The 23,519-nt window shown below is 48.5% G+C and overlaps 2 protein-coding genes across 4 annotated transcripts in view; one reads left to right on the forward strand and one right to left on the reverse strand.

Annotated features, from left to right (window-relative positions):
* The window catches only part of SNX1 (sorting nexin 1), a 631,233-nt gene that overhangs the window by 466,582 nt on the left and 141,132 nt on the right, over nt 1-23,519 (forward strand). The gene's annotated exons all lie outside the window — the stretch shown is intronic.
* DAPK2 (death associated protein kinase 2) overlaps nt 1-23,519 on the reverse strand; it is a 140,819-nt gene that overhangs the window by 69,613 nt on the left and 47,687 nt on the right. Inside the window, exons 1-2 of one of the 3 annotated variants that reach the window (XM_050795994.1) lie at nt 9,343-10,472; nt 7,884-8,105 (exon numbers count right to left, since the gene is read on the reverse strand). Coding sequence is in view for 1 of the 3 variants with exons in the window: in XM_050795988.1 (XP_050651945.1) it covers nt 7,884-8,105 (222 nt within the window). In the remaining 2 variants the exon portion in view is untranslated. Of the gene's footprint in view, nt 1-7,883; nt 8,106-9,342; nt 10,473-23,519 lie in introns of those variants that run through there. The other 2 variants (XM_050795988.1, XM_050795992.1) reach the window with 2 other exon arrangements.

Raw genomic sequence — 23,519 nt, forward strand, 5'->3', positions numbered from 1 at the left:
CCTAAATAAAGAGCATCAAAATCTTCTTTTCTCCTTTCTTTAAACATTTCCAGAAGCACATTTGGACCCACTAAGTAATCTTAGCATCATGAAAAATAGAACAACCAGACATAAAATAGTGCAATAGGAAGTACACAGCAATACCTATGATATGCTGTGACTTAAAAAATGGAACCTAAATCTGCTTAAGCCTCTTGTTCAGCACTATCAACAGAACTTTCTGCAATGATGAAAATGTTCTAGATATGTGCTGTCCAATAGAGTAGCCACTAGTCACATGTGGTTACTGAGCACTTGAAATGTGGCTAGTGTAATAGAGGAACTGAATTTTAATTTTGATTTAATTTTAATTATTCTAATTCAAAAACTGAAGTGGTATAAAATATTTTCCATTAAATACAACTTTATTGTTTTAGTAGAACTGCATTTCACTTTAACTGTTGCATTGTTTTGCATAAGAATTGAAATGTGGGCTGGGCACAGTGGCTCACACCTGTAATCTCAGCACTTTGGGAGGCTGAGGCAGGCAGATCACTTGAGCCTAAGAGTTCAAGACCAGCCTGGGCAACATAGTGAGACACTGTCTCTACAAAAAATACAAAAATTAGCCAGGCAAGGTGATGTGCACCTGTAGTTCCAGCTACTTAGGAGGTTGAGGTGAGGTCAAGGTTGCAGTGAGCCGTGATTGTGCCATAGCACTCCATACTGGGCAACAGAGTGAGATCCGGTCTCAAAAAAAAAAAAAAAAAAAAAGAGGTTGAGATGTGCTCTAAGTATAAAATTCACACTGGATTTTGAAGACTTAGTTTGAAAAATAGAATGTAAAATATCTCATTAATAATTTTAAATAAAAATATTATTAAAATCAATTCACGGCCGGGCGCGGTGGCTCAAGCCTGTAATCCCAGCACTTTGGGAGGCTGAGACGGGCGGATCACGAGGTCAGGAGATCGAGACCATCCTGGCTAACACGGTGAAACCCCGTCTCTACTAAGAAATACAAAAAACTAGCCGGGCGAGGTGGCGGGCGCCTGTAGTCCCAGCTACTTGGGAGGCTGAGGCAGGAGAATGGCGGGAACCCGGGAGGCGGAGCTTGCAGTGAGCTGAGATCCGGCCACTGCACTCCAGCCTGGGCAACAGAGCGAGACTCCATCTCAAAAAAAAAAAAAAAAAAAAAATCAATTCACATATTTCTTTTTGTTTAGTCAGTGTGGCAACTAGGAAATTTAACATTACGTATGTGGTTCACATTACATTTCTATTGGACAGCGCCAATAGGCAGGGTATCTCCTCTAGATCTAACTACTAGTTACAGGAAATACAGGGAACAGAGGAATGAGTTAAAGAACACCATGAGGAAGGAAAAAGTCTAATCCAGACTGTGAGACAGGACAAGTGGCCTAGTTTTCCAACACATCAATGGCAGGAAGGGGGAAGGTGAAAGGGTGAAGAGAGACTGAGATAAGATGGCACAGTTGACCATATGTACTGTCTGCCATAGCTGCAGTGCCCCTCTGCCCAGGGTGAGCAGGGTGTGGCCTAAGGTGGCTGCGTTGGTGTTGGGGACCTGGCTGGTGCACTATTTTCTCAGTGTCTTATGGGTGAGGCCATCCTGTGCCCCACTCTGACCCTTGCCCCAACCTTGGGCAGGTGCCGGAAGCTGGAGCACCCTCCCAGCTGCTAGAGTAACCCAGGGTCTGCTCTGCAGGCTGGGGTCAAAGTGCCAAGACGATGGCTCCAATCCTTCAGCAGCAAAGACACAATCTTCACGTTGGGGTGGGGCAAGTGAGAGTTCTAGGGCTCAGCTTTTCTTCTTGTGAAACAGGAGTGAAAAAAAATGCTTTCATTACCAACTTTGGAGGTAAGGGTGGGAGTGAGAGGAATCTCTATGAGATCCTTTATAAAGTCCTTGACATGAACACCATACGTGGTGTCATCATCAGGGTGGCAGTGGTGAAAGGGGGCTTGATTTAGAGTTTATTTGAAGTTTGCCACCAGTGCAATGTGCTTTCCCAAACATTCCCTCACTTGAGCTTGATATCCACCCGGAGGGCATCCTCATTCTCAGACGAGAAAACTGAGGTCTCAGCAGAGCAAGGGACTTGCCCAAGATCACATAGCTAGTAAGTGGCAGGACCAGGATTTAGACCCAGATTTTCCCAGCCCCAGTTCACCACATGTCCCTCTCACCACAATCCTTCCACATTACAAAGGCTGAGGTGCTGATGCAAAACGGAAAGCCTTGAAGCAGCCCTAGGCACTGGGCAGTCCTCTGACATCCCTGTTCTGCTGCATCCATGCTCTCATCACAGTGGGCTTCACTATCTACCTTTCTCTCTCCCCAGCTAGATTATTTTTGCTTCCACAGCAAGAAAGACATTCAATAGAAGTTTGGTGAATAAAAGAACAAGGAAAGAAATAAAACACTAAAAATAACATGATGTAGAATGTTCTGTATCATATAGACAGTGAAGCCTTGGTATTTGTGAAAGACCTGTCCAGAGCCCTCTGCAAATTTTCACATCTGCAGTGCCCCCTCTGAAACACAAAGAACCCAGCTCCACACTTAGTCTGCCAGCCCCTGCCAGGTTGTGTGGGCCTGTGACCTCGGGCGAATATCTAAATAAATAATAACCCTACAATTCCTACTTTAAATAAAATGCTGCATCAATGTAAAAGCTTCTTAGCTTAGCATTCCCAAAAGCCACTGACATGAAGGCTTGGGTTGAGTGAGGACTTTGGGGGGCAGTAATCAGTCATCTGTTTGAAGGTGGGATCTGGGCAGGAGACGTGGTGAGAGACATGGTCTCCTTGGGATGAAGAAGGGAACAGCCACTGTGTTCCCTAGAATCTCCCCCAGAAACTCAGAAAGGTGAGAGGCTGATGACCTGCCACCGTCTAGGCCCTGGATACCCAGGCTGGGACATTCACATTAATGCTCAGTCACCTCTTTTCGAAGCCTAATCAAGGAGCCTGGGTGTCATTTCTTTAGCCTCTAAGACCTCTGCCCTGGAGCCACGCCCCATCTCCTTCCAAGTTTCTTTCCTCTTACATCCCACATCTCTTTAAGATGAAAAACAAAGCCTAACGACTTGGCCTCATCTCTTCTCCTAGTGTTCCCAGGATCATCCCCTTCCTGCAAATCTGACCTTTGCCTCCCTCCTCCCTGCAGGGTGGCATGCCTGCTGGAAAAGCTTTTCAGACTCTTCTGGGAATGTATACATGAATGACCTGCACAGGCAGCGACGGGGGGAAAATGCTGCCAGAGCTGCTGGGCCCAGGAAGCTGGGCTCAATTCGGGAACCTGGGAAGCATCACTGCCACCCTGGAGCACTCTGCCAGCAGTTCTCTGGTATGCAAGCATTGCAGTATTGCTTTCCAGAGGCTTGGAATCAAGGAGGTCCCAGAGCAGTCAGGGGCTTGTGATGGGAGGCCGGCCCGACCTTCACAGGGAGACTTACATTTTTCAGGACTAGTTCCACATGTGACATGAGTTAAGCTACTGAGATTTTTTAATATATTCTACACCCCATACAGAAGTCAACTTACATGGACAATAAAATCCTTCCCAGTCCTGCCTTCAATAGTCATAACCAGAGGTAGCTGCTTCTAGGGAGGTCACAGATGGGATAATAACAGCTGAAAGGGATCAGGGCCAGGCATATCCTCCTAGTGCTGGCCACTTTAGCAGAGAGCAGGAGGAAGCCCTGCACCAGACAACAGTTGCTGAGAGGGGGAGTGGGATCAGGGTAGACTCATTCATAAAACCTGCAACCGGGCAGCTTTCAACTGAGCAGGTGGATACTAACACTCACTGGGCAAACCCACTAATTTATTAGGAGGCCGAAGACTTCTGACCAGCCTAACAGGAGTCACTAAGTCTAAGCACAAAAGCCCATGAGGCCGGGTGTGGTGGCTCATGCCTGTAATCCCAGCAATTTGGGAGGCCAAAGCAAGTGGATCACTGGAGGCCAGGGGTTCGAGACCAGCCTGGCCACAAAGTGAAACCCCACCTCTACTAAAAATACAAAAAAATTAGCCAGGCGGGGGGCACATGCCAGTGGTCCCAGCTACATGGGAGGCTAAGGCATCAGGATCACTGGAACCTGGGAGGTGAGACTGCAGTGAGCCGAGATCACGCCACTGCACTCCAGCCTGGGTGACAGAGCAAGACTCCATCTCAAAAAACAAAAACAAACAAACAAAACAAAAGCCCAGGAACTCCTCTCCTGGGAGGTCCTCCCTCTCAGACCCTGGCCATACATGGGTTAGGCAAGTCTTAGAACGCTTGCGTCTTCTCCAATCTCATAAATTCTTAGCAATCCATAGACAGGCACCCTGAGAACAATGAGACAGCTTGGAAGTGAAGGGGGAGACAGAAATGGGACAGAACTAACAAGCACAGAGGCCCAAGCAAGTCATGGGAGCACCAGCGTGACAACTGATGTTACGGATGGTGCACCTGAGCTCACAAGAAGCTGGCACATAACTGGCTGACCATGAGCCCTGTTGGAAAAAACATGGACATCTCAAGAGCATCACCTGCCACACCCCTGCCACCGACTCCTAGGCTTCTACAAACAGGAAGGAGCAGGCAATTTCCCCAGCAATTAAAGACACGCCAGTTACAATAATAAAGTATCGATTTATAGCTATAAAGATCAATAAATAATGAAGCACGTTTCAAAACAAATGACCCAGGGCTGGCAGGGCCGCAGGCACACAGCAACACTCCTACGCTGTGGTGGTAATGGTTAACCAGGACCATCTTTGAAAAGCGAGGATATTGAGTCCCAAAAATGTCAGCCTTTGGCCTAGTCATCCCATTCCTGGTGTTTAGCTAAATCCTGGGGACTCTGCTGAAAGGATTAATTAAAAAGAAAAGGGGAAGATCTTGAGAAAAAAGTTGTTTTATCAGTAAAATTTGTAATGGTTAAAAGCTAGGAAATAAAAACCATGTGTCCAACCCAGCTATAAGGCAGGAGAATGCTAAACCCGGGAGGCGGAGCTTGCAGTGAGCTGAGATCCGGCCACTGCACTCCAGCCTTGACTAAACTGTGCCCTACAAAAAAAAAAAAAAAAAAAAAAAAAACTCGCATTGAAAAACTTTTGAAATTTAATCCCCAATGTGGCTGTATTAGGCAGTGGGACCTTTGAGACATGATTGGGTCAGGGTGTGGTGGCTCACGCCTGTAATCCCAGCACTTTGGGAGGCCAAGGCGGGCGGATCATCTAAGGTCAGGAGTTCAAGACCAGCTAGGGCAACACGGCAAAATCCCGTCTCCACTAAAACTACAAAAATTGAGCTGGGTGTGGTGGTGGGTGCCTGTAATCCCAGCTACTTGGGAGGCTGAGGCAGGATAATAGCTTGAACCCAGGAGGCAAAGGCTGTAGTGAGCCAGGATCGTGCCATTGCACTCTAGCCTGGAAGACAGAGCGAGACTCTATCTCAAAGAAAGAGAAACGACTGGGTTATGAGGACTTTGTCCTTATGAATGGATTAATCCATTCATGCATTAGTGGATTAATAGGTTAATGGATTAATGAGTTATCATGGATGGAACTGGTAGCTATATAAGAAGAAGAAGAAGAGAGAACTGAGATATCCCGCTCTGCCCCTCACCATGTGATGCACTGGGCTGCCTTGGGGGACTCTGTAGAGAGTCCCCATTAGCAAGAAGGTCCTAATCAAATGTGTCCCCTCAATCTCAGACTCCTCAGCCTCCATAACTATAAGAAATAAATACATTTTCCTTATAAATTAACCAGTTTCAGATATTCTATTACAAGCCACAGAAAATGGACTAAGACAAGGGAAATACTGGTGTGCAATTCAGTGAAACGTTGTCAGTTAAAAGAGAAAAGCCAATTTTTAGAATTATGTTAACTGAGGGAAAAAGTAGAGCAGGAAATTATACAAGTACAATGATTGTATACAAATAGATAAAGATTGAGAGGAACCACAGAAAAACATAAATAGCTGCGTTTGGGTTGTAGGATTATAAATGTAATTTCTTTTCCATTCCGGCTTAGTTTTTTTTTCCCCCCCAAAATAGATTTTTAAGAAGTGGCTAGGCCTTTCCAGCAAGGTGCGCTTGTCACTCTCTGCTGGGAATCAGGATGCCGACTGCTGACCCTCAGCTTCTCTCTGGGTCAGGCAGGACAGGCATCCAGTAATCCAACCAGCTGGGAGGTCCATGGGAGAAACATGGAGGACACTGGGAGCTAGTGAAGGGAAAAGCACAGGCAATTCTATACATTTAAACACTGAGGTGGATAATTTAAGAATCAAATGCGAGAGTATGCAAATGCCCATCTGCTACTTAAATCTATATCCTGCCCATACCAGAGCATAGTTCTCAAATTAGAATGATCTCAAATGTCAGGTGGTCCCCCCAGTCTGTAGGCAGGTTAAGGATGGCTGCCTGCTTTACAGATGAGATCTAAAGCTCAGGGAATTGAGGTGACTTGCCCAAGGGCACAAAATCAGGGATTCCTGAGAGATTCTATCACTCCCACTACCAGGAAGGTGCATACATGCTTATGAGCCTTAGAACATTCTTTTTTTTTCCCCCGAGACGGAGTCTTGCTCTGTCACCCAGGCTGTAGTGCAGTGATGCAATCTTGGCTCACTGCAACCTCCGCCTCCCAGGTTCAAGCAATTCTCCTGCCTCAGCCTCCCAAGTAGCTGAGATTACAGACACCTGCCACCACGCCTGGCTAATTTTTGTATTTTCAGTAGAGACGGGGTTTCACCCTGTTAGCCAGGCTGGTCTCAAACTCTGACCTCATGATCTGCCTGCCTTGGCCTCCCAAAGTGCTAGGATTACAGGTGTGAGCCACGGCACCAGGCCAGAACATTCTTTACCTAGGCCTTGCTGCTTGTCTGGACACAGCCACTGTAACTTGTGCCACAACCCAACTCAAACTCTATTGTGTGTCAGAGCCCCACCTGCCCAGGAGGATACAGGGTGGCCAGCTAACCCCTAGAGTCTTGGGCTCATCTATCCAAATTCCATCATACACTGTGAGGTCTTCCTCTGCTAAGCCAGCATAAGGCCAACCCGCCTCACACTCATAGCTGTCTGAACAAGCCGTGTGGACTCAAGTCCTGGTTCTGCCACTTCCTGGCTATAGGATCTTGTAAGTGACCTGGCCTGCCAGTGTTCTTGTCTGTAAAATGGGGATAATAAGAGTATCTGTGTGACAGCGTCGTTATGAGTATTAAACAAGGTACCGAGTACTTGGCTTGCACAATGAATATAAAATAACCTGTCTGCATTAGTAAGACATTTCCCTCATCATAGTCTTTAAAGATTGAACAAGATGACAGATACAAAGCACCTAGCAAATTCTTGGCTTACAGTAGGACTCTCTAAATAATAGCTGTTATTATAACAATAAAGGTGTCAATCACAGCACAAATGCAGTGGACTTTCCCCCGGAAAGGGCTGGAGAAGGGCTTCACAGAGCCTGGAGATGTTTGTACTTCCCCTCTTCATAGTACACATCCCTCCCTGACAGCCTCCCCTGGCCCCACCCCATCCTCCATCCCCCTCACCCTCCCACATGCTTCTCCAGCCGAGAAAAGACCCCAGTGCAGTCATTTCTTTCCTTTGATCTCCAGGATCCAGTGAAAGCCAGACTTAGGCCATTGCCCTCTGCCCCTGCTACTCAGCAAACCTGCCCCTCCTTTGGCTCAGTTTCAGGAGGAGGATGGGGGTAACTCAGGCAGAGGAGATCTGCCCACCACTGACTTCACCTCCTCTGGGCTAAGCTTAGGCCTGGTTGCTGCTGCCCCCTGGGGCCTGTGACTGGAGCTTCCACCGCCCTGCCTGCCCCTGCTGCCCCCTAACCCTGTAGGTCCTGGGGACCCCACTCACAGCTCAAGGATGAGCACCACGTCGGTGCGGTTCTCGTAGACGTCGTGCAGCGTGATGACGTTGTGGTGCAGCACCTGCCGCAGGATGCTCACCTCCCGCTCGATCTCCTCCCGGCTCACACCGCGCCGGCTCGCCGGGCTCTGCCGCTTCTTGATGAACTTGGCTGCATACTCAAGCCCCGTGCTCTTCTCCCGGCACTTCTTCACGATGGCAAACTGGCCACTGTGGGGACACAGACCCACAAAATGAGGTCGTCACTGTGGTCACTGGGGAAGTGACCCCACTGTCAGCTACCAGGTCACACAAATTCTGAGTGATTCTGCCAGGACAGGACAAATCACGCCACCAGTCTGCATCCCCACCTGGATGACAACCTGTGGCTGAGATGCGGCGGGGACTGGGCTTCCCTTCTGTCCATTCCTTCTATGAGGAATGAATGTTAGTATTGTCAGTCCCAGTGTACAGAGGTGAACACTGAGGCCCAGAAAGGTTATTGATCAGGTGACACAGTCTTGTCATTGCAAAGTCTCAGCTAGAACCCAAGTCTAGGATCCACCAGATGAAATCACAATGTCCATAAGCAGACTGGGCTGGTGGGGATCCAGGTTTGGGTGGAGTTTGGAGAGGAGAGGAGGCAACCTAACAAGGTTAATCACCATAGTGGGGGAGCATCACAGTCAGAGGACTTGGTATAAACAGAGAGTTGTACAATCAGGAAACTGAGGCATAAGGATAGGTCATGTGACTCACCTGAGGTCATCGCAAAGTTAATGGCAAAGCCAAGCCTCAAAGTCAGATACCCAATCAGCTGTCCACAAAGCCTCTGAGATAGTTTAGAGCAGTCTAGACCACTATTAGTCCCCTTCAGGCACTAGCACCCAGGGCTGGGCTCAGAAACCCCTCACTCCAGGGACAGAGACAGCAACCATGAAATGGAGTCCATGGCAGAGCAGCAGGCAGCCCTGAGCCAGCTTCCCGGAGTGCTCCAGGGGTCCTCCCCACAGGGAAGGGCACCAACCACCTGCTTCTGCACCTCAGTTCAGTGACCAGCAGGAGCTGATCTAAGTCCCCAGAGACTTTCCAGTGGCCATCTTGCCCAGGGGTCCTCCCATCCCCTTACTGCCATTTGCCATCATTGTCCCACGTTTTCTTGCCACTCAAAATACCCACTGCTTAGGTAACTGAGAAAGTTTTCTAGTTCAGCTTAATGGCTTAATAAGAGGCCAGCAGACTCCAGACTTATGAGGTACGCTCTTAGTGGCTCTGGGGTAAAAGCTACATACAAGGAAATGCTTGGGATATTTGCCCCAACCGGCAGAAAACAGCAAAATAGCACTGCATCTGGACCACTCCATCATTAGCATCATCCTCAGTGAGACAGTCTTCAAAATACCCAGAGTGGCAATAACAACAACGAAGTCAAGTTGAGCAAGCAACAGATAGATAGACTAACACTTACATAGCATTCTATGGCAGCCACTTCAGAGACGTTCCCAAACACAAACTCATGCATCTCTCCATCCCCTCAACCTCCATTCACTCAACACTGTCTGGGCATCCACTCTGTGCCAGGATCTGTGCTGGGCACTACTGGGCAGGGACCAAAGGCACAGACAATAGGTACAGATGGAGCTCTGGGGAGAGAGAAGACCCTGGGGGCGGGACTGGGCAGAGAATGCTTTGTGGAGCCAAATTTATCTTACATCGTCCACTGACTCTAAAGTTTCAGCTATTTCAGTTCCAAATATTGGCTCTGAAATGTCCACACACTAGGGGCTGACGCAGATGGAGTGGAGCCAGGCCTCCCAGAGCCAGAGTGAACACATTCAGTGTGATCTCTAACACATATGGTCTCTTGGAGCCACTCTGGACCTTGAGGACAGCGGGTGCCTTGGTAGGTGCCAACAAACACTTGACCGAACTTCCAGGCCCAGGTGGCTCTGAGTCTCAGTGTCAAGACAGCCACATGCCTCTCCTCTCCCTCTGACACCTCAAGTGGCTGCTGACAGGGCCTGGCATTTCAGAGTCCCTGTGACCTTGTCACAGAATTCCTGAGCTCCTACTTGACTGGTGGGGAAAGCAAAGCTTAAGGGTGGTAAGGGATACACTTAGGTTTACAGAGAACACAGGTGGTGGCGCAGGGCTTGGCTTGGCATCCAAATCCCCCAGCTCCCAGCCCCACACTGTGTTGACAGCCTTAGGACTTGTGAAGGGGCAGAAAAGCTTTTGCAAACTAGAGCCAAACATTTCAGGCCACCTTGACATTGTTTCCCCTTTGTCTTATGAGGGAAACAGAGGCATTTTTTTCCATATCGCATGCCTGAAAAATTCCCCAAACTCTCAAAAAGCAAATGAGTGTTTGCTTTCCTGCCTGAGTTTTCTCTCTGCAAGACAGCTGTGGCAACGAGTGGTGACCGCAGCAGGCCCACTGCACAGGCATCTTCCCCTCTCCAAACGGAGGTATTTTAAGAGTGGGTGACTAAGATAGCGCCGAATACCACACACCACCACTCATCTCACCTGTCTTCACTCAGGCACAGCCTTCTGCTCAACCTGTGGAGGGGAGCCTCAGAGGGAGCCAAGGCCGCTGGCTGGTGTCCCCCACTCCTTGGGCTGTTTCCAGAAGAGCGGAGAACACCCTCCACCAGACCCAGCCCCCAGGCTTCAAGGTCAGACAGGCCTGGCCTCAGGGACTTATGCTTTCACCTGCTCTAAACATAGATTTGCTCATCTGTCAAACAGGAATCAGGATTCCCTGCTAGAAAGTTGTGAAGACTGGAAATATTTGTAATGTTGGCCCATGGTACTCACAAGTGGTTCATACAAACGCTGAGCAAGAGACACCCAGAGATGTAAGTCACTGATTCAAATGGTCTAGAATGTGAAACCAGGGAATTGGTTTAATTTTATTTATTTTTAGAGATGGGGTCTGGCTCTGCTGCCCAGGCTGGAGTGCAGTGGTGTGATCATAACTCACTGCAGCCTCAAATTCCTGGGCTCAAGCAATCCCCCCAACCTCTGCCTCCCTAGTAGTTGGGACCACAGGTGCATGCCACACCACCCAGCTTCAGTTTAATTTTAAAAGCACCACCCTATCCCTCCCCCACTCCCCACCCCCAATGATTCCCATGCACAGCCAGATGTGAAAATATCTCTATTCCAAGCAATTAGCCAACTCCTTTAATCCTAGAGCAGTAGTTCTCAACCCAGGCCACACATTGATATTGCCTGGCGAATTTTAATATTCCTAGTGTTTAAGTCTCACCCTGAGAGATTCTGACCTCCTGGCTTTGGGCCTGAAGGTGTGGGTTATTTAAAAGCCCGCTGGGTAACTGACATGCAGCCAGGGCTGAGAAGCATTGACTTACGACAGCTTTCTGATTATCTACATTTCACAAATGAAGAAACTACACCACTGTTACTCATACTAGTTCCTCCTTTTCAGTATTACACTTCCCCGTAGTTCTCTGATCTGATCACCTCAGGAAAGGAGTAAAGAAAGGGAATCAGAGGGGAGGGGTTGTCTCCCATCAGCATGATTTTTCCTTGAGGGCTTCACCAGTCTAACCGCTGTGTTATGAATCTGCAAATCAAGACAGAAGATTACGTTAGCTTTTGGAGGATAACAGGAGTGAAAATTTGTAGTCAGGCACTCCCTGCCCACCGTACTCAGCAGTCGCACAAAAGCAGAACCTGAGGTGGCTCTAGTATGCCCATCAGAGGGCCCAGCCAACCCAAGGGCAGGTGAAGACTGTGATAGCAACGGGCCCTTGTCTGCATACAGAAGGCTCTGCAGCCAGAAGCTGAGGCCCCACAGTGCAGAAGTCACCAGCTAGGCTACAGGGATGATGGGTGGGAGGCAAGGGCCTGTCCACTTTAGGACAGAGCCACCCAGAATGTCATCCAGGAAGGGAGCAGAGGGGAGCAATTCAACCTCTAATGAAGGTCGTTGCTAACACTAAATCAAAAACGATGGGAATACTGGGATCTGGTATACACATGCAAAGCACACATATTCTAGTATCTCTGCCCCACCGTAGCAACAATCAATACCTATGCATGGTCTACTGCAGCACGGGGCTGGTAGGAGGCCCGATTCCTGGTCCTAACCTGCTATCAAAATTTCATGGGCTTGACAAGGAGCTGCCTTTTCAGTTCATGTTTCTCCACCTGCCACCTCAGGTCTCACCTTAGAAAGCTTCCTGTCAGAAAGCTCCAAAGAGCCTGGGACAACTCTAAACAGGAATGAAGCCCTTTCCCTTCACTCTCCAAATTCCTCTGGGCTGGTGTCAGGAGACTGGGAGTCTAGTCAGAGCCCTACCACTAACGAGCCAGGACCCTGGGCAGCCTGTTCAACTCCCCGGGCCTCAGTTTCCTTCTTCGTCAAGTGGGGACAATAACACCTGCCCTGCCCACTTCCCAGGGTTGTTTGGGAAATCATGGGGTGATGTCTGAGATAGGACTTTACCATCCAACCTTGCAGAAGAGTATGAGGCGTGGGTAGGTGGGAACTCTGTGCCTGAGGCTGGCTTGCAAAAGTCACGTAGGATGGTTTCGTGAGGGACAGTAAATCCGCAAGATACAGAAAACATCCCGCTTCTGCCAGCACTCTCCTGCAATTCTGTCAGGAACACACTCCTCTTCCCAGGCAGAGGACTCAGCTCCGCACTCACTCAGCACCCGGGAGGATGAGTGGGCTGTGTCAACATCAATGTCACCGGCAGATGGGCCTCATTCCCAAACTTGTCAGGCCCCCAGGTGGCACCTCATAAGGGCTCTCTAGTTGTCTGCCCAGGACTCAAATGAAAACGGGTACAGCTAGAACAGCTTCTCAGTGCTCAGAAATGTCCCCAACCTTAGTTCTTAAGGTTCATGGAGGAGCCTGGCCTAATCCCCACCCCCCAAATTCTTCACTGTCAAGGGTGAATAACCAGGGCATGACCCAAATATCACACCATGGGATAGATCTTGTAAAGCAATGTAAACATTACAACATTTATATCCAGCTTTTCCAAGACGGAGTCTCCTCTGTTGCCCAGGATGGAGTGCTGTGGCACAATCTCAGCTCACTGCAAGCTCCACCTCCTGGGTTTAAGTGATTCTCCTGCCTCAGTCTCATGAGTAGCTTGAATTACAGGCACCCGCCATCATGGCTGGCTAATTTTTTTTTTTTTTTTTTGAGATGGAGTCTCGTTCTGTCACCCAGTCTGGAGTGCAGTGGCTGGATCTCAGCTCACTGCAAGCTCCGCCTCCCGGGTTTACGCCATTCTCCTGCCTTAGCCTCCCCAGTAGCTGGGACTACAGGCGCCCACCACCTCGCCCGGCTAGTTTTTGTTTTGTTTTGTTTTGTTTTGTTTTGTTTTAATAGAGATGGGGTTTCACCGTGTTAGCCAGGATGGTCTTGATCTCCTGACCTCGTGATCCGCCCGTCTTGGCCTCCCAAAGTGCTGGGATTACAGGCTTGAGCCACCGCACCTGGTCAGCTTTTCTCTTAATGAGCTAACTTCATATTCATTCTCTTTTTTAATATTTGCAAGTATCATTTTTAGTTCCATTTCACAGATAAGAAAACTGGAGAGGTATGGTGGCTTATACCTGTCATCCCAGTGCTTTGGGAGGCTGAGGCAGGGGGATCACTTGAGGCCAGGAGTATGAGACCAGCCTGGTCAATGTGGTGAAACCCTGTCTCTACTAAAAATACAAAAATTACCCAGGCATGGTGGTGCAAGCCTATTATTCCAGCTACTTGGGAGGCTGAGGCACGAGAATCACTTGAACCCAGGAGGCAGAGGTGCCAGTGAGCTGACATCATGCCACTGTACTGCAGCCTGGGTGACAGGGTGAGACTTTGTCTCCAAAAAAAAAAAAAAAGAGCCAGGCAAGGTGGCACAAACTGCAGTCCCAGCTACTCAGGGTGCTGAGGTGGGAGGATGACTTTCAGCCCAGCAGTTTGAGGCTACGGTGAGCTATGATCATACCACTGCACTTCAGCCTGGGCGACAAGCAAGACTCTGTCTCTTAAAAAAGTCAATTTAAAAAAAGAGAGAAAAAACTGGGCTTAGAGAAGTAAAGTGACTTGGCAGTTGGGCCAGGGAACAGGGCTAGGACACAGATCCACGTCATTGACTCCAGTTACAGTGAGGCTCTTGAGGTAACTGACCAGCAGTGTGTATCAAGTAGTGAGGAGAGGGGCCAATCCCAGAAGAGAACAGTATTTGACATTGTTTTGAATTGCTGGCATGTGGTGATAGTAAAAAGCAGACTGATTTTTACTCGATTTTATTATCAGTTTGTTTTATTTATACATACATGCATGCATACATACATACATACATACATACATACATACATAGTCTTGCTCTGTTGCCCAGGCTGGAGTGTAGTGGTACGATCTCGGCTCACTGCAACCTCCACCTCCCAAGTTCAAGCAATTCTCCTGCCTCAGCCTCCCAAGTAGCTGGGATTACAGGTGCGCACCACTATGCCTGTCTAATTTTTGTATTTTTAGTAGAGATGAGGTTTCACTGTGTTGGCCAGGCTGATCTTGAACTCCTGGTCTCCAGTGATCTGCCTGCCTCAGCCTCCCAAAGTGCTGGGATTACAGGCATGAGCCATTGCGCCAGGCCTATTATGGGTTTTAAATTCTCAAAAGGAAATGCACCCCTAACAGCCTGCATCAAGGTAGACCACTCCCACTGTCCACTCACCCTCACCCTCTGTGGTAAGCCACAGCCAACCAGACTTGTTCTGTCAACTACCAGGGCCAAGCTGCTAGAGGCTTTCAAAGGTCTATGGGCTGGGTGTGGTTGTTGTAATCCCAGCACTTTGGGAGGCAGGAGGATCACCTGAGGTCAGGAGTTTGAGACCAGCCTGGGCCAACAGGGCAAAACCCCATCTCTCCTAAAAATACAAAAATTAGCTAGGTGTGATGGTGCACACCTGTAGTCCCAGCTACTCGAGAGGCTGAAGCACAAGAATCGTTTGAACCTGGGAGGTGGAGGTTGCAGTGAGCTGAGATCACACCACTGCACTCCAGCCTGGATGACAGAGCAAGACTCCATCTCAAAAAAAGAAAAAAAAAAAGAAAAGTCTATGGATTGAGTGGGTCTACCTCATTCCCTCTCTTAGTCGACTCTAAAGTGTCCACAAATTGAGTGACGTGCCCTTAAGTCGCCAGTCTCTCAAGGTGGAAATGAGGCAGTGCTGCAGAGAACACAGGGTCCCAGCTGAGGGACAAGATGCCACCAGAGGTGATAGAACCAAATGGGAAGTGTTCCAAAGCAGAGGGTCGTGGAGACTGGCTTCCTCCTCCTGCTTCCCCACCACAGTCACCGCAGTTCCTCTTTCCTCTCTGGAGAACAATGAGCCGCGATTCCTCTGGAATTACCCTGTGAGGTTTCAGGGCCACAGGGCAGGGATAATGCTTAGGAACTTCCAGCCAAGGACCTTCAGCCAATGTGTCTCAAAGGCAGGAGCAGCTCAAAGCTGTAGTCCACAAGAACCAGGTCAGCCTGATCCCGAAGGACCCCCACCCACATCCCACAGCCACAGCCTGCTTGGGGATGGTGTCACTGAGCCCCCTCCCTACTCTTCTGCCTGGCCAGGCTCCACTGTGGAGCCTCTGTGGCTGACCCTGTCCTTATCTCCCACCCTTTCCCAGCACATCCATCTTCCAGCCAGGCCACTCCAAATCCTATGAACAACAGGCAGAAAACACTTGGGGACACATTCCCCAAGGTCAGAGCAAGCAAGGGACCAGATATTCAGGAAACCAAAACAGAGTGAAGAAACATAATGTTATCCGAGGTCGGAGCAGGAAACAGGTCAGGGTTTTAGGCCAGAGAGACAAGGGTAAGGAGGAAAAGTTTACCAAAGCCAGGTGGGCAGTGCACAGGGACCTAGACGGGCAAGACAGGAGTGAGAAACACTCAGGGAGCAGCAGCAAAGTCAGCAGCAGGTGGAGAGTCTGGAACAACAGAAATGCCAGCCAAGAACCTGCAAACAGAAGAGGGCACAGGGCTGCCCAATAGGACTCTTCTCCCAGCTAATGACCCAGGCCCCCCATTTCATGAGGCTGTTTCCCCTCCCTGACCTCGTTGCTACTGTCTTTCCAGTCCCTTGAAATTTGAGGTGTGGAACCCTCTCTCAAATCTTTCACCGAAGTCCAATATGTAAAACAGATTAAAAGCTGTGCTTCTTTTGGAGAGGCACCCAGAGCCCACCCACTGACCGCCCCCACCCATGAGGCCTAAAGGGGCTTCATGGAACCCCAAAAGCTCCAGGGAACACAGTTTGAGAAGTACTGCTCTATAGCATGGAAGCACAGCATGCTCTAGATGATCCCAAAGAAGTTTCAAACCATCAGTGAAAATGAAAAACAGAAATGCAGATGCTTCTCAGTATTACTATCTAGTCTTTTAGGAAGTCACTCCAACCAAGCCGAACTCAGGGTCAGCGGTGAGGAGCACATGTAGGCTAAGCGCCAGGAGCCAGAGTCTCCAGGCAACTGACTCCTGACCCGTAAATGGCCCCGTCCACAAAGTCACAGGTGGCTGCTCTGTATGGGCCTGCAGCAGCTGCTTTTATGGACTGGCCTGTTTCGTTCCCAGGTCCTACAGACTAACTTCCTTCCTCTAGACATTTTTTGTTTTTTTGCAGGGGACAGGGGTTCAGAAAAACTAAGGCACAAAAAGGAAGGAATCATTTAGCAGGGCCAAGTCGGGTTAAAGGATGACAACTATTTTTTAACTTATGTACATTTTGATGCTGTTGTCAAATGGGCTCAAGCCTGCAAGTCTAGGACCTGAAATAAGTTAGGCTCAATTAAATTTTGACTTGGCTATGTAAAGAAAGATTTTCACTGAAAATAGAGTTCACTATCCTCTGATATTTCCCTAGTTAGAGTCTAGATTCTAGACACTAAACATGATGTAGGTCACTGAGGAAATGCTGGGCTTGGAAGGAACTCACCCAACCATCCACCCATGCATCCTCCTAACTGTCCACTCACCTATCCATCTGTCTCTCATTTACTGATCATCGTCCTAAGTGCTGTAAACAAGACACACCCCACAACTCAAAAGGCTTATATAGTCTATTGCAGAGATTAGACAAACGCAGAGGAAAAGGAAATATAGCCTGGGCATGAACGAAATATCTGCAACAGCTGGAGAGGCAGGGAGTGATACACAAACGCTTCATTCCGTGGAGGCCCTGACTAACCTCTCACCTTCACTCCCTCCCTATCAGGTTGTGGCCGCTTTCTCAAGGAAATACATCAGCAAGATGAACCTGCCCTTTCCTTTCCTCCTCATGGGAGCACAGGAAAGGAGAGAACAAGCAGTCAAGGGGCCAGTCGTGCTCAGTTGGGTCAGGCGTCCTTCCCACCACCTGAGTTCCTGAGAGTCAGATGTATGTTTGGGTAACAAAAGAACTTCAACAGAACAGGTCAGTTTGCTCTCTCCTAGAAATGCCAGCCAAGCCCATAGTCTGGGCAAAGCCCAGGAGACAGAATCAAAGGATAATACCTTAAACCCAAGCTTGTGCTGCCACGCAGGAAAGACTGCAGAAGGAAGATGGGAATATCCAGGATGGTTTGAGGCTCTCCTATTACTGTGGGGGTACAGGATTACCCCTCATAAAATGGTAAAGTAAACCGTTCATGTTCTAGAATACCTCCTTCCCCACTTTCCCTCCCCTCTCCTGCATCCAGCCCATCTCCTGTGAACTTTCCGCCTCTTCCTGGCCCACATCCCTGTGATCCTTCCCATAATTCATGTAAGGTGACAAAGGATTCCTAAGGGTTATCCTGGCCTCCCTCCAAAGTAACACCTTCACAGTTTAACACCATTTGTGACCAAGAAGGGGCTTTAATAGTGGCAAATTTAGGCACACATGTGGCAAGTGGTAGGACGACTTGGAGATAGAAAGGTCTTTTTACTTTCCCAAGATTCACACTAAATAGGTGGCTCTGCAGAGGGCTATGTGTGTCTGTGTAATGTGAATGTGGATGGTGTACGAATCATAACCAGTTATTTCTTGCCCATTTTCTTCTGTCCGCCTGGATCTTAAGGCCTGAGAGATTCTTCATGCAAGAATCTCATTCTTCATTGATATAGTCAGCTCTTAGCCATCTAGAATGGATGGTCTCTGTTTCTCAAAATGTTTGTGAATTTTTTATCCCAAGTTTATTTATTCACCATGACTTGAAAATGCCCAAGATTGCTTGCCTCTCCCAGATATGCAGGGCTGTGAATGGGCAAAGTACAGGGTTAGGAGTCCTGGCTCTACCACCAACTTTCAAGCTTCCTTTTCCCTTGGGGCCTCATGCAAAAATGAAGGATTGGAGCAAGTTCTCTCTTTCAGGTCCTCAACCCAATCTCTGTTAGAGTCTCTGACGCAGGTCAGTGGGTGACATATGACATATCAATACATATGAAACATTCCACAGACACACAGGGTGGTTTCTGGGTTTCCTACCGCACAGGGCCCAGCCATTGGTCCAGGCTACTGACACTGATCTGTCACGTGTCAGCCAACTAAACTTTCAAAGACAAAGGAGGACCAGGGCTTCAGGCAAGGAGAGCAGATCTCAGGCACTATATTCATGGCCAGGAAAATGCTGAACTCTCCAAACATCACAAAAGTGTTTCTGTAACAAATGACCTGGGCATTCATTTAGTGCTCAACTATCAGCCAGCCTATAAGAGCCTGGAGAGTAAGAGCTGTTATCTTTATAACTCTCACAGGTCCCAGCTCAGCACCTGGCACAAAACAGGTATTCAGCCAGTGTTTGTAGAAATGATGATATGAGCTGAAGAACCGGGAAGTGTGATAAAGGGCCTCGTCATCCTTGGCCGGCCCCCAGTGCAGCAGGAGCCCTTCATTGGCAGACTCACTTAAAAATAAAACATTCTTGATTGTTTTTAATTAGAAAAAGAAGACTGTTTTTAAAAAAAAGGAAGGAAGGAAGGAAGGAAGGAAGGAAGGAAGGAAGGAAGGAAGGAAGGAAGGAAGGAGAAGCACAAAAAGAAGCTAAAAATGTACCTTAGCCCCACCTTCCTGAGATAACCATTGTTATCATCTTGGTGTCTGCCCCCTCAGATGTTTTCCAATACATACTAAAATCTTTTTTACTTTTTTTTTTTTTTTTTTTTTTTTTTTGAGACGGAGTCTCCCTCTGTTGCCCAGGCTGGAGTGCAGTGGCTCCATCTCGGCTCACTGCAACCTCCGCCTCCCGGGTTGAAGCAATTCTCCTGCCTCAGGCACCCACCACCACACCTGGCTAATTTTTGTATTTTTAGTAGAGATGGGGTTTCACCATGTTGGCCAGGCTGGTCTCAAATTCCTGATGTCAGGTGATCCGTCCACCTCGGCCTCCCAAAGTGCTAGGATCACAGGTGTAAGCCACGGTATTGCCTGGCCTGTTTTTTCATTTTTTAATGTAAGTGGGATGGTACTGTAGATACTATTTTGAAGCCTGCTTTTTAAAAATTCTCCCCTTAACAATAGATCATTAACATTTCCTCATATAATTAAAAATTATTTGAATATCTAATTTTAAATGGCTGTATAATATCATATTATACAGGTAAACCATGGTTTTTAAAGCAAATTCTCAATTTTGGACATTTATATCATTTCCAATTTTTAATATCATTATGATACTGTTATAAATACTCACGTGTATAAATCTCTGCATATATCCCTGGTTGTTGTTGCTGTTGTTTTTTTTTTTTGTTTTTTTTTTTTTTGAGATGGAGTCTCGCTCTGCCGCCCAGGCTGGAGTGCAGTGGCCGGATCTCAGCTCACTGCAAGCTCCGCCTCCCGGGTTCACGCCATTCTCCTGCCTCAGCCTCCCGAGTAGCTGGGACTACAGTCGCCCGCCACCGCGCCCGGCTAGTTTTTTGTATTTTTTAGTAGAGACGGGGTTTCACCGTGTTAGCCAGGATGGAGTTGTTGTTTTCTTTTTGAGACAGGGTCTCACTCTGTAACCCAGGCTGGACTACAGTGGCGCAATCATAGCTCACTGCGGCCTCAGCCTCCTGAGTAGCTAGGACTACAGGCGCCCGCCACCACGCCCAGCTATTCCTTTTTCTTACTACTCGTAAAAGCTCTTTATGTATTCGCGATATTTAACCTTTTGTCAACTATGTTGAAAAGATTTTCCCTAACTGATTTTCTTATAGGCCAGAGTGGTTATGGGTTTATTGTCTAAAGGAGCTATAGGTCTTTCTTAGCATCAGATGGTATTAACAAGTTTTTCCCCTTCACTTCTCCTCCTGCCTGTTAACTCCATCACCCAACCACTGTGTCTTAGGGCTACTCTGAAGGGAGCGATTCTGTGCCTCAGTGAGACTCTTGCCATTGCTGGTCACATTGCTGGTCACTCCATGCAGGGTGTACCTTCAAACTTACTGCATGGCCCAGGGGACCCACTGCCATCCCTTGTCCCCCACCCCCCACCCCGGTCCTTTCCTCAAAGTCACTGCACTCTTGCTCTGGGCAATGTCCCTCCTGTGAGCTGACTAAAGTAAGGCATGGCATTGGAAGGTGAGCAGGCCCTGCTGCAGGAGTGTAGCCCCAGGGTGGGCCACAGCTGTGAGGCAACCAGCACAAGACCCCTTTAGAGAGGCAAAGCATCTCTCCTGACCCCAAATTATCCAGCATGTGTATAGTGTCCTTTATAGTAGGACTCACATGTTGGCTTTTTTTTTCAGAAATTACCATAAAGATGTTTGTCTACCATGGAAAAGTGATACCCTTCCTCATTTCAGATAATGAAAGTGACATCATCTATCTTATTTCCTTTTTGTTATCTTGGTACCAAATGACAACAACTATGATGATCTAGATGTTGGGTATATTTCCTCCTTCTTCCTTTGCACCATGGATTCTCAAACTTGGAGGCATATCAGAATCATTTGGGGAGCTGGTTAAATATTCAGGCACAGCCAGATGCAGTGGCTCACACCTATAATGCCAGCACTTTGCAAGGCTGAGACAGGAGGATCACTTGAGGCCAGGAGTTGAAGACCAGCCAGGGCAACATAGTGAGATCCCATCTCTACCCCCCCCAAAATTGTTTTAATTAGGTAGGCATGGTGGCATGTGCCTGTAGTCTCAGCTACTCAGCAGGCTGAGGTGGGAGGATCGTTTCAGCTTAGGAACATGAGACTGCAGTGAGCTATGATGGTGCCACAGCACTCCAGCCTGACAACAGAGCAAGACCCTAGCTCTAAACACAAAAATATTAAAAATAAATAAAAATAAATGAGACACCCGGGCCTTATCACACATTTGCTAAATCATACTCTTCTGGAGGACATCTGGCTTTTGATCTTCTACTTTTATGTTCGCTTTCTATCCATGTGCCTCTCATCATAGGGTGCCTCAAATTCTTAACAAGCATGAGCAAGAGGAACTAAAATGGTTCTGTGCTGCCATCACTGCAGCGTTCACTCCAGGACACAAGCATGGAGAAATACAGTGAGCTGCAGAGCATGCCTTCCAAGACAGAACTTAGCCCATCTCACAGCCAGCTAAAGGGAGTCCCAAAGTGTGAAAGGCTTTGCCCAAGGGAGGACCATTCAATCATTTACAGCCGATCCTAATGGCCAAGTTGATTGCAGAGCAAAAAGCATTTCCCACAGGAATAAAATGGTGCCATCCCATTCCCTTCTGCCCCCACGCTTGCAGGTGGCCTATTCCCTCATCCCCACCCTCAAAGGATTTGGCTTTCGGTCCACACCCAGCCTCTCTATGCCCACAAGCACGGAGGACTGGGTGGGGACAGAAGGAACAGGTCCAAGTCCTCTTAGAAGCACATCTTCCTCTACACCTCTCTCACCCAGCCCTACTCCTCAGCAGACGCCAGAGCCTCTGTCAGGCAAGCATCTCAGAGTGTAGCTGTGCCATCTCCTCTGTCATCACCACCCCCCATTAGCAACTCCCAGGTGCCTTCAGGGTTGCCACTCCTGCCCCACTCCTCCAACTCTGCTCTAAGCCATTACAGGCTTTGGCACTGCCTGACAGGTTTCCTTCAAGCCTAATTGTCAGGGTGCAGGAGAGGTATGTGTCATATCCAACATGATTTATTTGTCCTCTGTCTACCCCAGCTGCAATTTATTTTATTTTATTTTATTTTATTTTATTTTATTTTTGAGACAGATTCTCATTCTGTCACCCAGGCTGGAGTGCAGTGGCACAATCTTGGCTCACTGCAACCTCCACCTCCCAGGTTCAAGCAATTCTTCTGCTGCCTCAGCCTCCCAAGTAGCTGGGACTACAGGCGCCTGCCACCACACCTAACTAATTTTTGTACTTTTAGTAGCCATAGGTTTTCACAATGTTGGCCAGGCTGGTCTCAAACTCCTGACTTCAAGTGATCTGCCTGCCTTGACTTTCCAAAGTGCTAGGATGACAGACATGAGCCACCATGCCCAGCCTTAGCCGCAATTTAAAATGGACCCTAGCCTCTAAAATGGTCTCTTTCTTCTAGAAACACTCCCCGCCCCCCGCATCAAGTCTCCCACACTAACTGCCTCCAATTGCCCTTGTCCTCACCCACATGGCCCACACTGAAGTCACAGAGGGGCAGAGGTTAAGTAGCAGTGCTCTGAGGGCGCGGGGGTCTCTGGAAAGGACTCCAGGATAACTCCAGCCCAGTTCTGTTACGAGCTGGCTGTGAGACGCTGGGCGAGTTTCATCATCAGTGAGACAAGGATGAAAACGCCTCATAAGCTATGACGATTTCAGGCACTGATCCACACAAGTGCCCACAATAGCATCCAGCACATGGTAAACACCAACAAATAGGATTTTATCCTTAGCACTCTGGGCTCAGTTTCCTTGCCTTTGAAATGAAAGTAATACACTTATCTCACAGTCAGTTAAGAAAACTGAATTTGAGAATTGGAGAACACAGCACAGAGCCTGACATATCCTTGGTGCTGAGAAAATGGTTTCTGATTGATGAAGGATGAAGCAGTCAGACAGTGAGTATCATGGGTCAGAGCAGACATTCTTACCCATGGGTGCAGGCTGCCCTTTCCTGCCCCTCAATACCCCAGAAAATCACCTCCATCCTCAGGGAAGCAGGCCCACAGAGCAGTCATGGGCTCCCACACGGACGTGGGCTGACCAGACAAGTACATTCCTGCCTTATCTTGAGACACGGCAGGTCCAAGCTCTCCCTCTGGGACAGACAGAGAGAAGCCAGGTTGTGTCTCAACATGTCAAGTCCCAGGACAGCCAAAGGATGGACTGTCTCCCTCGGGCCGCCTGCCACCACACTGTTCCTCCAGGCTGGGGACTCTGCGGGGTTTCTCCTGCCAGAGGCTGGGCCTGGCTGGCAAGCCTCCCCTACGCACAGAGAAGGGTTCCCACATACACCAGGCTCTCTGGCTCCCTGGGTCCCTGCAGGGTGGACCCATGCCCGGAGGGGACCCAGGGGAATCGCCGGGAAGCCCAGGCAGGAGAAGCTGAGGTTGCCATGGCCACAACAGCAGGTGCTTTCCGTGTGCACAGCTCGGCATCCTCCCCCTTGCAGCTCGTCCTGCCCTGCACTGTTCTGTCTCCTTCCCCAAATCCCACTGTGGGCTGTGGTCTCCTGAAAGGAAGGGACAGTGCTGCTTG

The sequence above is a fragment of the Macaca thibetana genome, chromosome 7, assembly GCF_024542745.1.
Source record: "Macaca thibetana thibetana isolate TM-01 chromosome 7, ASM2454274v1, whole genome shotgun sequence".
NCBI classification, from domain to species: domain Eukaryota; kingdom Metazoa; phylum Chordata; class Mammalia; order Primates; family Cercopithecidae; genus Macaca; species Macaca thibetana.